The 15,823-nt window shown below is 36.6% G+C and overlaps 1 protein-coding gene across 2 annotated transcripts in view; it reads right to left on the reverse strand.

Moving 5' to 3' along the window:
• Klp10A (kinesin-like protein 10A) overlaps positions 1 to 15,823 on the reverse strand; it is a 151,848-nt gene that overhangs the window by 55,424 nt on the left and 80,601 nt on the right. Inside the window, exon 4 of one of the 2 annotated variants that reach the window (XM_083132000.1) lies at positions 13,353 to 13,475. The exons of the other annotated variant lie outside the window; for it this stretch is intronic. Within the exon in view, the coding sequence (XP_082988126.1) occupies positions 13,353 to 13,475 (123 nt within the window). The remainder of the gene's footprint in view (positions 1 to 13,352; positions 13,476 to 15,823) is intronic. 2 annotated transcript variants of the gene reach the window in all.

Here is a 15,823-nt window from a genome sequence, read left to right on the forward strand (position 1 = left end):
AATGGACACTCACAAACATTCATGCACAGGCCAGGATTCGAAACTGGAACCAGTTATACTGTAGATAGATTGTTTTCGTGATGTGTTTACCAATTTCAGAAGGCTTCACTGAGTCCAATGCAAATTGTATATGACTTTGCAATTTCACTCAAAAATTGAAGGATGGCACATTTTACTTTTTAACTAAAAAATTACCAAAATGTCACAATGTTTTACACCAGAGCCCTTCAGTTAGCACAGTGAACAGGACTATCCTTTCAAACATAATTCAAGTCATGCAAAATGTAATGTGAATTCCACTTTACAGCTTCAAGTCCAGTTTTCATAGCAGTTGACAATATAAAGACCACAAACTCTTACATCAATCAATAATTTAACATCTTTATCATTATTTCTCAGTTTAACTTTCAGCTTTTGAAGGAAGCTTAGATAAACATTCAGTCCACTCACAGACACTCTTAACAGATTATCCAAGGAAAGCGGCACATACTGACATCCTAAAACCACACAACCTAAGAACTTATTATAAACTTATTGCAGGTTTATGCCTCAATACCAAACAGACTGATCACTTATCCTTGGTGAGCAATTTCATTTAGCGATTTAATCAGTGTACAAAGTTCTGAGACATAGCCTTAGACAATACTTTCATGGCCCAATTATTTCAGCCTTTGGCACATTATCTTTCACAACGAAAGCATTAAGGTCAGTAGGCTTCACTTCACTTTTCGAAATACAAGTATGCAAGTTATTGCATGTATTATTGGATTCCATATATTCTGGGTTTGTTGGTGGCAAGAGTTTGCTATTATATTCAGAGCTTCCTTTTCACTGACACCAGGTTAAAACCAACTGCATTTCCCATGTTTATTTCAATTTCCCTGACCTTTTAAGACACCAGTGATTTTTCAAGACTACTTCATAGTCTTTAGGCTTTTCCCCAGACTTTCCAGATTGGGAACAATCTGTGGTACATTTTCCTGCCTGATGCACTTAACACTACTCATACCAGTGCAGCAAAACTTCAGAACTTCCACTGGGATTTTACATGTTCTATTGACTCGTGTAAAAAGTATAATCAAGGGCTCGCATTGCAAAAATCAAATTTTCTATGTGCATCAGTATATGCGTTTGTATTATATATATTACATGCATGCTTATTTTACTAGACATACAAAACAGAGAAGTACTGTGTTTAGAAAATACTTGAGATTACTTTCACATAATCTTGAATTTCTTTCAGATGTTGCTTCAGAGGATGTGCATGCATACTTATGATTACAAACTGAATAAATCCCAAAACAGCACGTACATTTCTTACACAACATGTCAAAACAACAGTAACCACTGTTATATACGATATGCATGTCAAAAAAAGGGCCGATATTTTTTAAAAAACAAGAAAATGATAGAAGAGATTTATTGTGATTGATAAACAAGTACATACCCTGGCTATTTCTAGACGTAGTTCCCATCGAAATCTTTGAATTGTCTCAACAGTACGAGCAGCTGTGTGTGGGCGGGCATTGTCATGGATCGTAAAAATTCCAGAGCGTAGCATTTCTCTCTGCCGAAATTGGATAGCATGTCTCAGATTATTCAGTGTTTCGCAATATACCTCTGCTGTAATTGTTTGTCCTGGTTCCAAGAATTCCACAAAAATCACACACTTTTGGTCCCAAAACACTGTTGCCTTGATTTTGTGAACTGATGGGGTTTGTTTTAATTTCTTCGCTTTAGGAGAACCAGAGTGCTGCCATTGCATTGACTGCTGCTTCGACTCCCCAGTGGCGTACGATATCCACGTTTCATCCCCCGTCACTATGTGCAAAAAGAGGTCATCCTCATCTTCCCCTCAGTCGGCCAAAAAATCACGTGCAGCTGTCCTTCTTTGCTCTTTGTGAGTCTGTCAGCATTTTTGGTATCCACCTCGCACACAGTTTGTGATACCAAGGTTGTCAGTCACAATTCGATGCACTGTTTTCACACACACTTCTGGAAACTCTTTGGCAAGTTCCGATATTGTGAACCGGCAATTGGAACACACTTTCTCGTTAACGCGTTCCACCAGATCATCCGTCTGAACACAAGGCCTTCCGCTACGCTCATCATCATGGACATTTGAATGCCCTTCCCGAAACTCTCTGCACCATTGCCTGACATTCACTTCACTCGTCACTGTCGGTTCATAAATGGCACACAATTCCCGATGGATGTCTACTGCATTCTATCCTTTGGCATTTAGAAATCATATGACAGATCTCACTTCACATTTGGCGGGATTTTGTATTATGGCAGCCATTTCACCTTACTGCTACTCGCACGTACGCAACCCCACTGACGATTTTATCTCCGTTGCAAGCACAGACTACTAGGGCATGCTCCTGCGAATGTTCAACTTCATCAGTGTTGCCAACCCCACGTAAAAAATTATTGGCCCTTTTTTTTTTTGACATGCGCCTCGTAAATGTTTTTGGAAAAACATACAATGCATTATGCAGGACTAAATAAGTAAAAGACTGTGCTGGTATAACATTGGAGTAATGTGCTTGATTAAAGAAAAAAAATATTTGTCAAATTTATGACATAATATAGCCATACAGCAGAACACACAGCAGTGGGGGTGGGTGAAAGTGAACTTTGCATTGGGATGGGGTAACATGAAATAAAAATAAACAGAAGTCTGTTATCATAGTTTTTCTTGTATGTACGCATTGCTTGCATGATAGAATTATTTTCCTGTAGTTTACGGTTATTACAAGCATAAGAAAACAGTTTTTTCTTTGTGACGTTTCAGGAGAACACACGCTCCTTTCATCAGACATTTATTTTCATTTTGACTAAAGATACGCTGATGAAAGGAGCGTGTGTTCTCCTGAAACGTCACAAAGAAAAAACTGTTTTCTTATGCTTGTAATAACCGTAAACTACAGGAAAATAAGTCTGTTATCAGCTGAACAGTCACACTTGCATTTCTCAAGACATTCCCTCTCTGCAAATGTGTACAAAGTTGCATGGTTTGTCATTCTAGCATGCTCAAATGTACAAGTGGATATGATGTTGCATTTTTTTTTTAAAGAATAAAGAAATCTGGAATGCCCTTTCAATGCAAGTACTTTTCAGAATAGAGCGAAGAGTTACTAAGAAAAATGATGACTTGGAATATCAAATGGTCTGCCTTAGCCAGTTAGAATCATTCTATCAGTAGTGAGATACTAGTGCTGTTTTGCAGGCTCTCATAGTAAATGACAAGTCTCACTATTTTAAGTCCACTTTATGAACTTATAACAGCATGTGGCGCAACAGCTGGTGAGGATCAAGGCCTACCTACTGACTGGAGGCCTTACTCCCCTCCGTCGACGTGGGAGATCACCCAACCAGTTACGGGGTGACATGTGGTCAGCACGACGAACCCCCAGTCGGTGTTGTAGTTTTCATGACTGGGTTACACTATCCATTCGTAACTCCCCAATTTCCTCACGATGGTGGGTTGCCACCGGTTGCATACACAGGCCGAGATCTCAGGAAAAATTGTTACACTTTCCACAAGAGACTCGAACCTGCACAAGTCCCGTAGCCAGAGTGCAAAGCATGGCAGCTTAGAGCCACTGATCTTCAACCTATGGCCTGTGCCATAAAATTAAATTATTGGAAAATTAATTATTTAACATAAAAAACTGATTAAGTAAATGGTAGATGGCAGCATCTTACAGTTCTCAATACTGCAGTATAGCTTCGTGGCCCGCGAGCGTCACTGAAATGGTTAATGTGGCCCGCACTGTATGAAGAGTTGAAGACCCCTGTGCTTAGACCGTACGGCCAGTGTGGGACACTTTATGAACCTACAGTTTACAATTAATTTTAAATGCCTCACCTGAAAGGGCTATTCCAATGCCACATTGCTAACCACTATGCTTTCAGGAAGGCAGATTGTTAAAGCATTTCTGGAAGTTTTTCAATGTAATGCAAAGTTTGAAGTTGTCATCACACATTCAGATTACAGTAGCAAGTATTTTTGTTGGATGACAAATTTAGACAATTCAACTTCTCAACTCTAGCTCCTTTCAATGTGATCTATTTCATGGCATGCTGAATTTTTTCAAACCCCAGTTTTAGGTTCCTTAAATTTTGTTCCTCATAGAGACCTACGTTAGTCTAAATGTTGCACATTTAGAGTTTTACCACAGAGAAGTAGAATCCTAACAATCTAGCATTGGAGATATGTTCCCTTTAGATTAAATGTGAGTCCTAACAGATGACATAGCAGCATTACTTTACATTTTCAACAGTGTAAGACACATTTTTAGTTAGTTATTACTAGGGCTAGGATTTTTATGACCTAAAAATCACCAAAATATGCAAAATAAAAAATATGCCCTTATAACTGGATTGTTTCAAACACCAATATCTAAATGCAGAGACATTTTCACATACCTACTATTTTTAGTTCACTTTATGGACCTTGAGTTGCAATGAATGCACAATGAATACTTTATGTAAATTTTCAATAAAAATGAAAAAAGGATTTTCCTGCAGTCAAAAAAAACAACAACCTCGAGTGAACATGTGATTAAGAACAAATTCAGTTAAAAAATGACTGTATATTTCTTGAAAAAGCGAAAATATGCAGAATTTGACCAAATATCCATCAAAATATGCTCTCATGCAAAAATGGCCAAATATGCCCTTAAAAATATCTTAATTTAATTAATTTCTTCATAATACGAATTTCTATATGTTTAGGGAACACATCACCCTTACCAAAAGAAATATGCCGTCATGAAAATCCTAGCCCTAGTTATTACAATAGTAGTGAAAACTTCTATTACTTCAGAAAACAAGTAGAATACGTAGTATTTTGCACCACATGTCACCAACAAATTTAAAAACTAGCTAAAATCGCAAAACACATGTCATTTTGTCTTCCCAAGTTTCGGATCAACCTTGATCCTTCATCAGGAAAGGCAAAAGAATGTCTCGTGGAAAGGTTAAAACATGTTTAAAAAGTTAAAAAGGATTAAAAGTACAAAAACCTATGTCCTGTTCATGTTCTGAAGCAGTCAGCTGTTCCTTTCAGTTACAGTACCTTGGACAGCATGAGCAAGGCAACATGTTTTTATACATTTTATCCCTTTTCACAGTGTTTTAACATTTCCATGACACTTTCATTTCCTATCCTTGATGAAGGATCAAGACCTATTCAAATATTTTGAAGACAAAACAAGGTATGTGTTGTGATGGTGTCTTGCTTTAATATCTAACTTAACTGATCTTTCCCTCTCTCAATCCACGTAAATAGTAACAATCCACAGAAATCCCTACACACATTTTTATAGGTTTCAATACTGTACCAGATGACCTGCAATCTTCAACTGTATGTCACTGTGAGAACCATTCAAACAGGTGGGGAAATAGAATCCCATTCTGTTTTGTCGAGCCTGAAGACCCAGTGAAAGAGGCAAGAGTAGCATTACAAGGGAGAGGAAGTGGTGACAGATTGGCAAATGACAATTTAGCCACATCTACAGAGAATGGCCTGATGGAACTTGTTGAAGGCCTTCTTACAATACTATTACTCTCTAAATTTATTTTGTGTTATGATATATGTGGCAACAGAGACTATTATAAATGAAAGGTACTGGCATGGTGAAAACACAAAAATATTTATATATTTTAAACAGCAGCCACACATCAATAGCAGTTGAAAATCATCACTATTACTTCTTATTAGTTGCACTTTATAAAGGTGATCATATTAATGCACTCATGGAAAAATGAGGTATGTCTACAAATTTCCTTATTCCATACAAATGTAATGCAATGAAATTCAAATACATGAATTTTTAACTCAGTTTACGACTGCACACAATAAACAGGTACATGTATCAGTTACCTGTAAAAATCAGCAAAATGATTGTAAGTTAAAATATTTAGAAATTATTTTAATGAAACAGAAAACTTTAAAAAATAAAAAAGTACTGCACTAAATCTACACATGTATATCATTATAAGTATGTATAAACTTACGGTCTTTCAAGTTTAAAACAATAACGTGACTTATTTATAATTTCGTAAACGAAGTCCACTTAAAATACAGTGTGGAACATTTGGAAGAATAAATCACGGTAAATGCACTATAACGGTTGAATTATCTTAATTTAACATTATACCACAACTAAAAATTGCTATATTAAACTTATTTACCAAGGAACTAGATTCCCTACTAGCATGTCCTTCTGGTTGCTGAACTTGGTAAAATAGTTATCTACGAGGTTCTCGATTCATACTATTAACACACAATGATAGTACACACATAACTGATCTTTTATACAGCATATTTTCGAAAGATGTAATTCAATTTACTATTTCTTTCACGCATTCATTCTCTCCATCTTTCTGCAAAGGCAAAATTATTCCTCAATGTATTCAAGTATGAGAATAAAATGAATATTATACTGTACAAATCACCCAAACACAAGTTTGTTCCAAAGTGCATCATGTAGGATAATGTGATTTAAGGTTGTTTCCTATAGGCTGCTCCCAACACTGAATACAGAAACACAGTCCATTTGACAGAAACAGATAGCCAGCGAGTTGAAAACCAAACATTTGAAGTTGCTGGGTTCAGTAACAAATAGGTCATTTAAGTAAGAAACATAGTTCCAAGGGCAATGGGTTTCATTTACAACAAAAAATGTTATTACAGTTGTAACGATCAGGGCCGACCGCACATCGTCAGGCACGCGATGCACCAGCTCGGTCCCCTCGAAAGACCAAGACCGGGCGACGCTGCCTACAATTTCTCTTTAGTTTAAATGCCTCCACCAATTCTCAGTACCTTCGGGACATGAGAGCCGCATCCCTGAGTTCGGGTAAGGGTCTGCTTCTAAACTTGAACTTACATATCTGTGAAATCTTAACTCTATTCTCATGCACGATAACCACTTTGTTGCCTGACTTAACCATCGTGACCGCACCCACGTTCCACTGACCAGTGCGAACGCGAGTCACAAGGGAAGCAGTACCTTGAGACTGACACACTTGTGGGTCAATAGGGCCTCCACTCCACTGACCAGTGAGGGTGGGACACCCCGTCAAACCAGAACCTTTCCAGTAAACCAAATTAATATATATATAATCCTAATTTACTTTAAACCACAAACTGAATTTATTTACATTTCAGTTCCAAAAGTAACCATCACCAAAAATAACACAAAGAGAAGATTCTTCTTTTTTTTACATTAATTGAAGATTTTGCAGATCTCAAGCTTAGTTGGAGTAAAAATACAATTATACAAACTTCTGGTCATGTTAAAATGCAAACAAAATTACTTAACAACTTCAGTTATCTGGTATGAAGCTTGATACCAAATAACCATAAAGCCAAGAGCACTCTCTTTTCTACTACATATCCTAATCCATTCAAGATTTAATACAACAGTAACCTTGTTTTAACAACTGGGTAATAATGTCACAAAAAAAAAAAAGATGAAGTTACAACTGGTATCCAACATTTTACCAGAACAGAATAAATTAATATGTTATTAGTCATAAACTCTATATTCCTGCTTCTATAATCTTTTCACTCTTACATTATGTTCTTTGGAATTCAAGAGGTGTACTACCAACATCAGGGTCTACCTCAAAACATTCATAATACAATAACAGGGGAACAAATGTCTACCCTTTATAAATGCTGCCGGCTACTCATATCATAAAAGCAGAACACTTAAGGAATTTCAAAAAAATATATTCTGCCTGTAACTTAATTTAGCTATTCCAATAATTTCTACAACAACAAACCAATAAATGAAACCATTAACTTTATCCCAATGTCGCAAGTATTCAGACTCAGAACTGATATGTATCCTATATTCTCAAAGATATTAAAGTACACCTTCTGCCCAGAAGCGTGCTCTCGGATTAAAACAACTAAGAATAAAATTTATTAATAGAACCTCCTGACCAGGAGAATTCTGAATGATTTAAAAAATGAAATGAATAAAAAAAAAATTAACTAGATGAGAAGATTGTATGACTTAGATGAACCTAGTTTATTTATCATGATTTAATATCAGAGTCACACTGACCAGTGCAAACCCCAGCTAAATTTATAATAGTTATTTCTTCTTGATTATTTAGGTTATATATTTATATAAGAAATATTGAAATACAAGCATGCAAAATCCCCTTTAGAGACCGTGCTGACCAACACTAGTCTCCAAAGGTAGCTTCCGGAAAACATTGGACATTGAGTAAGGGAGAGCTGACCAGCCACTTCCCACACAATGCCCACATTCTTCCAGCTCTGGCCCCTGATGTGCAAGGTGACTACCTTAAAAATCGGAAATGTAATAATCTTTTGCCAGCAAAATGGCTGGTATTTATACTCTCGGGATTGCGCAATTCTCTTCCCTTGAACAAAAGATTTAGACATACCGAAAGTTATTTTTGGCCTAAACAATTACCCCATTGAAAAATCATAAACACAATGAAAGCTAAACTTACTTACAAAACCGCGCAGCGCAGAATGAAAAATAATCCATTGTTGATAAGAAAGAAAAAGAATGCAAGCTTCAACTTCCTTTGAGTTCTTTTTCGCTTGGCAGAAACTGCGTTACAATTTTAACAAGAAACAAAATATGCATATAAAAAGATTTGAACTCCTAAAGAATTTATACGAGGGCTGTCAAAAATAAAAATGAAGATCACGAAAATTTACCAAAATTTCTTGATCGTAACACAGTGGAACCTCGTTTTTCACATTTTTCAAGGAAGCAAGTGAAAAAAACTTAAAACGCAGGAAAATGTTAAATCCAGAATTTTGTTTTGCATATTTTTGATCCACTAAGACCATGAAGAATGGATGTATAACATGGAAAAGTGTAGAATTCAGGAATGTAAAATTGGGGTTCCACTGCATACCAGTGTTGATTGGTACAATTCTTCACCTGAAATTTTTTATCATAAATAAAAACTCACTTAACACAGTGAAGCGCATAACTCACTGTAATAAGAAAACATTTTCAGCAACATTTTGATCTATTTAATATGGGCATTAGTGGTATTGACATCAACTGAAGTAGAATGTAAGAGACAAAAGAATATTATACCTAATAAAACAAATACATTAGGGATGGGCCGATATGAAATTTCAACCAACACCAATAAAGTTAAAATACAAAAAATTGCACATGTTCAAGGAAGAGCCTGAACAGTTCGCTTTACCTCCTTAATAATCATGATAAACCATGTGATTCATTTTGCCTTAGAAAATTGGTACTTTGGCATTTACTTTATGTAACCAGGATATATGGAATGCACACATGTTCATAAATAATGATCAAATGACAGTATTTTCCTCCAAGTTGCATCAATTGGAAAATTTTCAAGACATGAACTTCCAAGACCAACAGATGGCAATGCACAGGGAATACAAATAGTTGTGTCGTGTGCTATAATGTACATAGATCAACCAGCAACCTGTGCGTTGGTCGCTCTGGAGAAAATGGATCATACAACAGATGTGACACTACTGCAGTTTTCGGACTGAAGTGACAAGCCAGAAGCAAAACATGTTGCTTGCTGATTGCGAGCCATTTTCTCAATAGCGTACATCACACCACCTCAGTATGGTTGTCATGCATGCATGGTGAATGGATTTAAACAGACTACACAAAACTCTGCCAAATTAATTAGCACAGAGGAAGTTGCTAAATTTGTGGGTGTCAAAGCATACTGTCACGCAGTCTACCAATTCATAATTACAACTGCAGTCAAAAAAAGGCATTCATGCTTTACGCACTGTAACTGCAAACTTCTTCACAACTAGGTAATAATTGCTCCAGTGGCCTCACGTGTATGCCACGAACATCTGGAGTTAGCCTTGTCAACAGCCACATACGAGTCTACACAGTAACAGTAGGCATGACTGGAAATGTGTTATCTGATCAGATAGATCTTGCTTTTGTTTGTGTGCAAATGATATTAATGACCATAGATCGCATGGTGTTCAGACTGGAGGAAGCATTTCAAATATTCCAAAATAGGTCTTTTAGTTGCGAAGACAATGCATTTGAACTAGGGATGGCCAAATCTGGATAATTTTTTTTCCAACTATAGGATAATTTTCTATCTGGATTTCAAATATACTCGAAATACTCTATGTGCATTATCTATACATTTTTATTGTTTTACTGGTTCTCCGCATATTCTTTTGTTTGTCATCTTATTTCTACTGTACGGATTCTCTGAAATGCTACATTTATGCAATGAAATCTATGAAAAAAGTGTATGACCAGAAGATTTTGTGGAAACAATCTTAGTACCTCTAAAGAAGAGAATAACACCAAGAAATGTTCTGAATATAGGACAATCAGTTTAATATCTCAATCAGCAATTCTTTTTGAGTATTTTAAAGACACCTAAACTCTAAAATAAACAGAGATAGAAGAACAGTTTGGTTTCAGAAAGGGAAGAGATACAAGAGATGCCCTAGGACTACTGAGAACACTTGGAGAAATATCACAGAAAAGTTGAATAAATGCTTGCCTTGGAGAAAGCCTTTGATAAGAGTGAATTGCACCAAGCTCTCAGGGATCCTGAAGAATACTAGTGTAGATTGGAAAGAAAGGAGGCTTATCTGCAACCTTTTTATGAAACAACATGTAAAAGTGAGAATGAGAAGAAATGAGCCAAAGAAGTGAAATTGGAAGAGGCTGCTGCCTTTCCCCTACATTATTCAACATCTATTTAGAAGAAATAGTTAAAAACTGTTTCCATAGCATAGGAGGAAGAAAAATATCTTGAGATTTGCAGATGACATGGCCCTGTTGGCAGAAAATGTAAGGATCATAAATGCCATGCTAGAAAAAATGAATACCCACTGAACAGTTCGGGATGAGAATAAATGTGAAGAAGACGAAAGCAATGTTGATCGGAAGAAAACAGAGAAAGGCAAAAGTGAGCGTCAGAGGTGAGAGCAGTGAACAAGTAGACAGCTTTAAATGTATCATAAGCAGTGATATGAAATGCAGTCTAGAAATAAAACAGAGTAGCAATGGAGAAGGAAGCCTTCAATAGAAATAAAAATACGTTTTGTGGATCATGAACAAAGAACTGTGGAAAATACTATGAAATGCTTTGTATGGAGTGAAGTTCTATATGGTGTGGAAACATGGACACTGAGAACAAGTGAGAAAAAGCGACTGGAAGCTCTGGAAATGTGGCTATGGAGACTAATGGAACAGGTGAAATGGACAGAAAAAGTGAGAATGAAACAGTGCTAGAAAGAGTTTGGGAAAAGAGATTAATGCTGGAGATAATCATGAAGAGAAAAATAAATTACTTGGGTCACTGGATGAGAAGAAACTATCCTAAGGGATGGTCAATGGAAAGAAAATCCGGGGAAGATGATGATACCAAATGATTGACGTCAAAATAAATGGGTCCTAGGATGCTACAAAGCGAAAGGTTCATAATCGAACAGCACGCAGGTTGCAAGGGAAGACCTGCTCCTTGGCAGAGAACAATGAATGGATTATCTGAAAACCGTTCATCCAATCTGTTTATCCATTTTATGTATTCTCCACATTTTTTTTTTTTGCCTAAAACAGATCTATGCATTACTAAGTTCATTATAAATTCATAAAGTTTTCTGGAGTAACACAAAAAAATGTAAAAGATATACAGTTTAGAATATATCACTCTCAGTTTGGTGTCCCAATCCTTTATTTGGAAATATTTCCTTAATTTCAGATGCCATACTTAGCAGAATAATTACCGAACTTGAAAAGTAAATAGTGATCTGAATACACAAGCTGAATCAGATTATCCATTGCATCCAAAATGGATATTGGATAATTTGAAATCTAGACATCCATTATCTGAATTTTGTGGCCATCCCTAATTTGAACCAGAAATAATAGGAGTTGCTGGACAAGCAGGTGTCACATTTCGCATTTCATCTGCAGGAGGAACACAACATGGTTATCCTGAGTACCAGGATGATAAATTAACAATGCTCACACTGTGTACTACGACTGGTTTGATGAAAATTAATACGTTTTAACTGGCCCTCAAAGTGGCAAGAAACCCAATTGAAAATTTTGACAACTGTTAGAACAACTAGCAAAGCACTGGAAATGTCACGTATGAAATTTTTTTGATAGAAGAGTGGACAATATTGATGTATCACATCCAGAACCTCGTGGAGTCCATGTAAGACTGATTTCCAACTATTATTTGGTGTCACGGATGTGTTCTACATTGTATTAGGCACAGTTCATCCGAGGTGTCTAATTTTTTGAGCAGGGAGCTTAATAAAAATTGAATAATTTGAGTAAAATATGAATGCTTCCACGTGATTTATATTTATAGCCTGACACGCACTATCCTTTTTATGCACAATAGAATTTCAATTGTACTAAACAGTTCTCATCAGGTGATTCAAGTAATATAATTTTCACAAGCTACAGGTTAAAAGTTAATTCAAAGGTACAATAACAATTATTTTTAAAATGACGGTACTAACCTGTTGTGAGAAAAAAAAAACTGCAGAAAATTGTAACCAATTTGACAGCTCTAAAAAATTGTATCAAGTTTCAGCTAACATTTAATAATAATTAGTAATACAACTCCCAATATTCTTCAATATAATAAAAGGAAGAATTGTTTGTGAATTAACTTCTAACTTGTCAGATTGTAGGCTATGAAAATAAGAACTGCACTTGACGAACATTTGATACAACTGAAATGTAAAAAATGGTAGTGTGCGTAAAAAAATATAAATACAATGCACGTAAGTGTTCGTATATTACATACATATTTGTTTTATTACAATACACATGATGGTACCAGGCAAAATGCAGTGAGGTATGCACAGATAATATACAGTTATACATTTTGTCAATATCATTAAACAAACATTTATGTACATTAATGCTGAAATAAAGATAATAAAAAGCACTTTGAGATATATAAGTTGAGAAGAAGCACATGCACCTGACACATTAAGATAATAACGATAAAAGACAAAAGCCATTACCTTAAGTGCTTAACCAACACCAGCCCAACAGATAGTTGGGTGGATTGACATGTACATTATGTATTAAAAAAAACAGTATCGAAACCAAAGTTGTTCTAACAAGTAACTAGAAACAAGGCAGCAGCTAACATCTAGCAGCACCGAGTAAAGGAACAGAATGATTACCCTACATGCAATTTTATCAACATGCCTAGCAATATGATTCTAGTCGCTAGCTATTGTGCAGCAGCTCCTGTAGCCACTAAACATGAGACCAAGATAACACCGAGAAGCAGGTGGAACATCAAATGTTTCTGTTATTTGTTACCGGTTTAGAGGATGATGCCCTGATTGGTAGTGTATCTGATGATGAATGGTTGTTCTGATTGAAGTCATCATCCACATCTTCAAGCTCGGCACCCTCTCCCTCAAAATCATCCTGCAGCAGTTCCTACACAACATTTGCCATGTTAGTATATACGCAAGCGAACCTCTTACATAAAGCAAGCAAGAGTGATTTCCTCTGCTAAAAATTGGTGTTTGCGGCTGGTTTCTTATCTAGACAAAAGTAGTGCTTTAGCAGAATATAAGTGCTAAATTAAATTTGCTAAAAAAATGAACACTTCATAAGTATGCTGCTAAAAACCTACAAAAATATCCATTATTGATATTCCATTAAAATAAAATATATATTGAGCCCATTTATTTATAACTAGATTGTGTAACAGTTACTCTATGTATTGTCAGTCTTTTGTGTCATGCAGGACACAGACCTCCATGGTGGAGTGGTTAGCACAGCATGCTACGACGACAGGTTCTGGGTTCGAATCCCACCTTGGCATGGGTGTTCTTTGTGAGAGCTCCTTCATCAATTTCGTCACATCATAGCTCATCCCAATCTTCGCAACTAACCAAAAGTGGCAGAAAAGCAAAGTACATTAAACCAAGTCAAACAATCAATGAGCTATTAGGACTTGTCACTAAAACATGCTATCCCATTGCCATTGACAAGTTGGGTACATGGTACTTTCTCCATTTAGTAAACCATATAATACAGTTGGCAATTTGTAAGGTGAGAATACCGGGTGTTTTTAAATAACAACTCATTTCATGGAAAAACCTGACATCTGTCTTTTCTTTTAGGTCTAACTGAAAGATGCTCACCATAGAAGAAACAACCAGTATTATTTGCTGGAGACTGGCTGGCCAAATCTTTGCAGCCATCCAGGAAAGGTTTCTGCAAAGATACCACAAGGAGGCACCAACAAGGGAGAATATCAGTCTCCTGATTAAAAAATTCAAGAGGACTGGGAGCGTCCACGATGTGCAACATCCAGGTCGTCCGCCAATCGTTCAGACCATCCGTGAGGCTACTGAAAGGAGCCCTACTGCGTCTACTCATCAGCTAAGTAGGGAGCATCCAGAGAGATCTCCCACATCAGTGTGTGACGCATACTGTTATACCCTTAAAAGAAGGGCCTATCATGTGCAGGTACTACACCACATGGAACCCGAGGATTACGCTGCAAGGCAGGAGATGTGCTCTGATCTCCTTGACAGTGTTGCAAATGAGAACCTAATGGACAACGCACTATTTAGAGATGAGTCAACATTCCACACCTGTGGGATGGTGAACCGACATAACACCCGTATCTGGGCAGATGAGCAGCCACATGAAACAATGGAGTGGGAAAGAGCAACGCTGAAAGTTAATGTGTGGTTAGGAATCATGAAAGGAAGGGTGTACAGCCCGTTCTTCTTTGCAGAGGACACAATTCAATACAATGCTTACCTGGACATGCTGCAGCTCTTCTTGGAACCTCAGCTGCTAGCCGACAGCATCCTGAATACTGTGTTCTACCAAAAGGATGGTGCCCCTGCCCAATTTGGTCACATTGTGAGATATTATCTGGACGAGACATTTCTGGACCGCTGGATTGGATGAGGTTCATGGCGGATATGGGCACCAAGACCACTAGATGTCACACCCTTGGACTCTTTTGCCTGGGGTTTTATCAAATCGCAAGTGTACAAAGTCAAGATCAACTCCGTTGAACAACTCAAGGGACGAACGATTCAGGCTGCAAATAACATTATACACCACAAATGCTGGAAAGGGTTTTTAGGCACTGTCGAAAGGTGGGGTTTCTGTGTTGACATGCAGGTGGCCATGTTGAACTGAGGTGAACGCAGATCTAGGGGGACTGTACATTTCATCTGTGTGTTTTTCTTTCATTAAAGGGTGTTTTCACAGGAATGAGTTGTTATTTTAGAAACACCCTGTATATAAACTCACAGTGAGTACACATCTGCATTAAATATAAGACTGACTTTAAATATTTTTCTTATCGAGAAGAACAATTTCAATGACTAGTAATACATTTATCTGTAACAAGAGGCCAACTTTTTGCGTAGCCATGTTTAAAACTCATGTTGAGAACTTTCTATCAAACTGTTAATGTTTTTAAAGTAGGAATTACAAGTCATAATAACACTAAACATAATTAATTTGTCAATAGTTACATGTATATTAGGTGAAAGGATAATGAATATTCTGAAGAAATTTTAAGTAGAGATCAAGTATAAGTTTACAATTGCACTTGGTACTCTCTAGATGAAAGAAAATAAATCCCATGTAAATTTTTGTAATATTTTTACAAATGATGCTTCAAATAAAATTCCATGGTCAATTATGGAAGATTTGCCGCCATCCCCTTTCTCCCAAGAAAAATTATGTTACAAATAGCACCTAATCTATAGCAAATGCATAACTGATGCAACATGCCAACATTTTAGTGT

This window comes from Lepisma saccharinum, chromosome 1, assembly GCF_977018435.1.
Source record: "Lepisma saccharinum chromosome 1, izLepSacc3.1, whole genome shotgun sequence".
Classification (NCBI taxonomy): Eukaryota; Metazoa; Arthropoda; class Insecta; order Zygentoma; family Lepismatidae; genus Lepisma; species Lepisma saccharinum.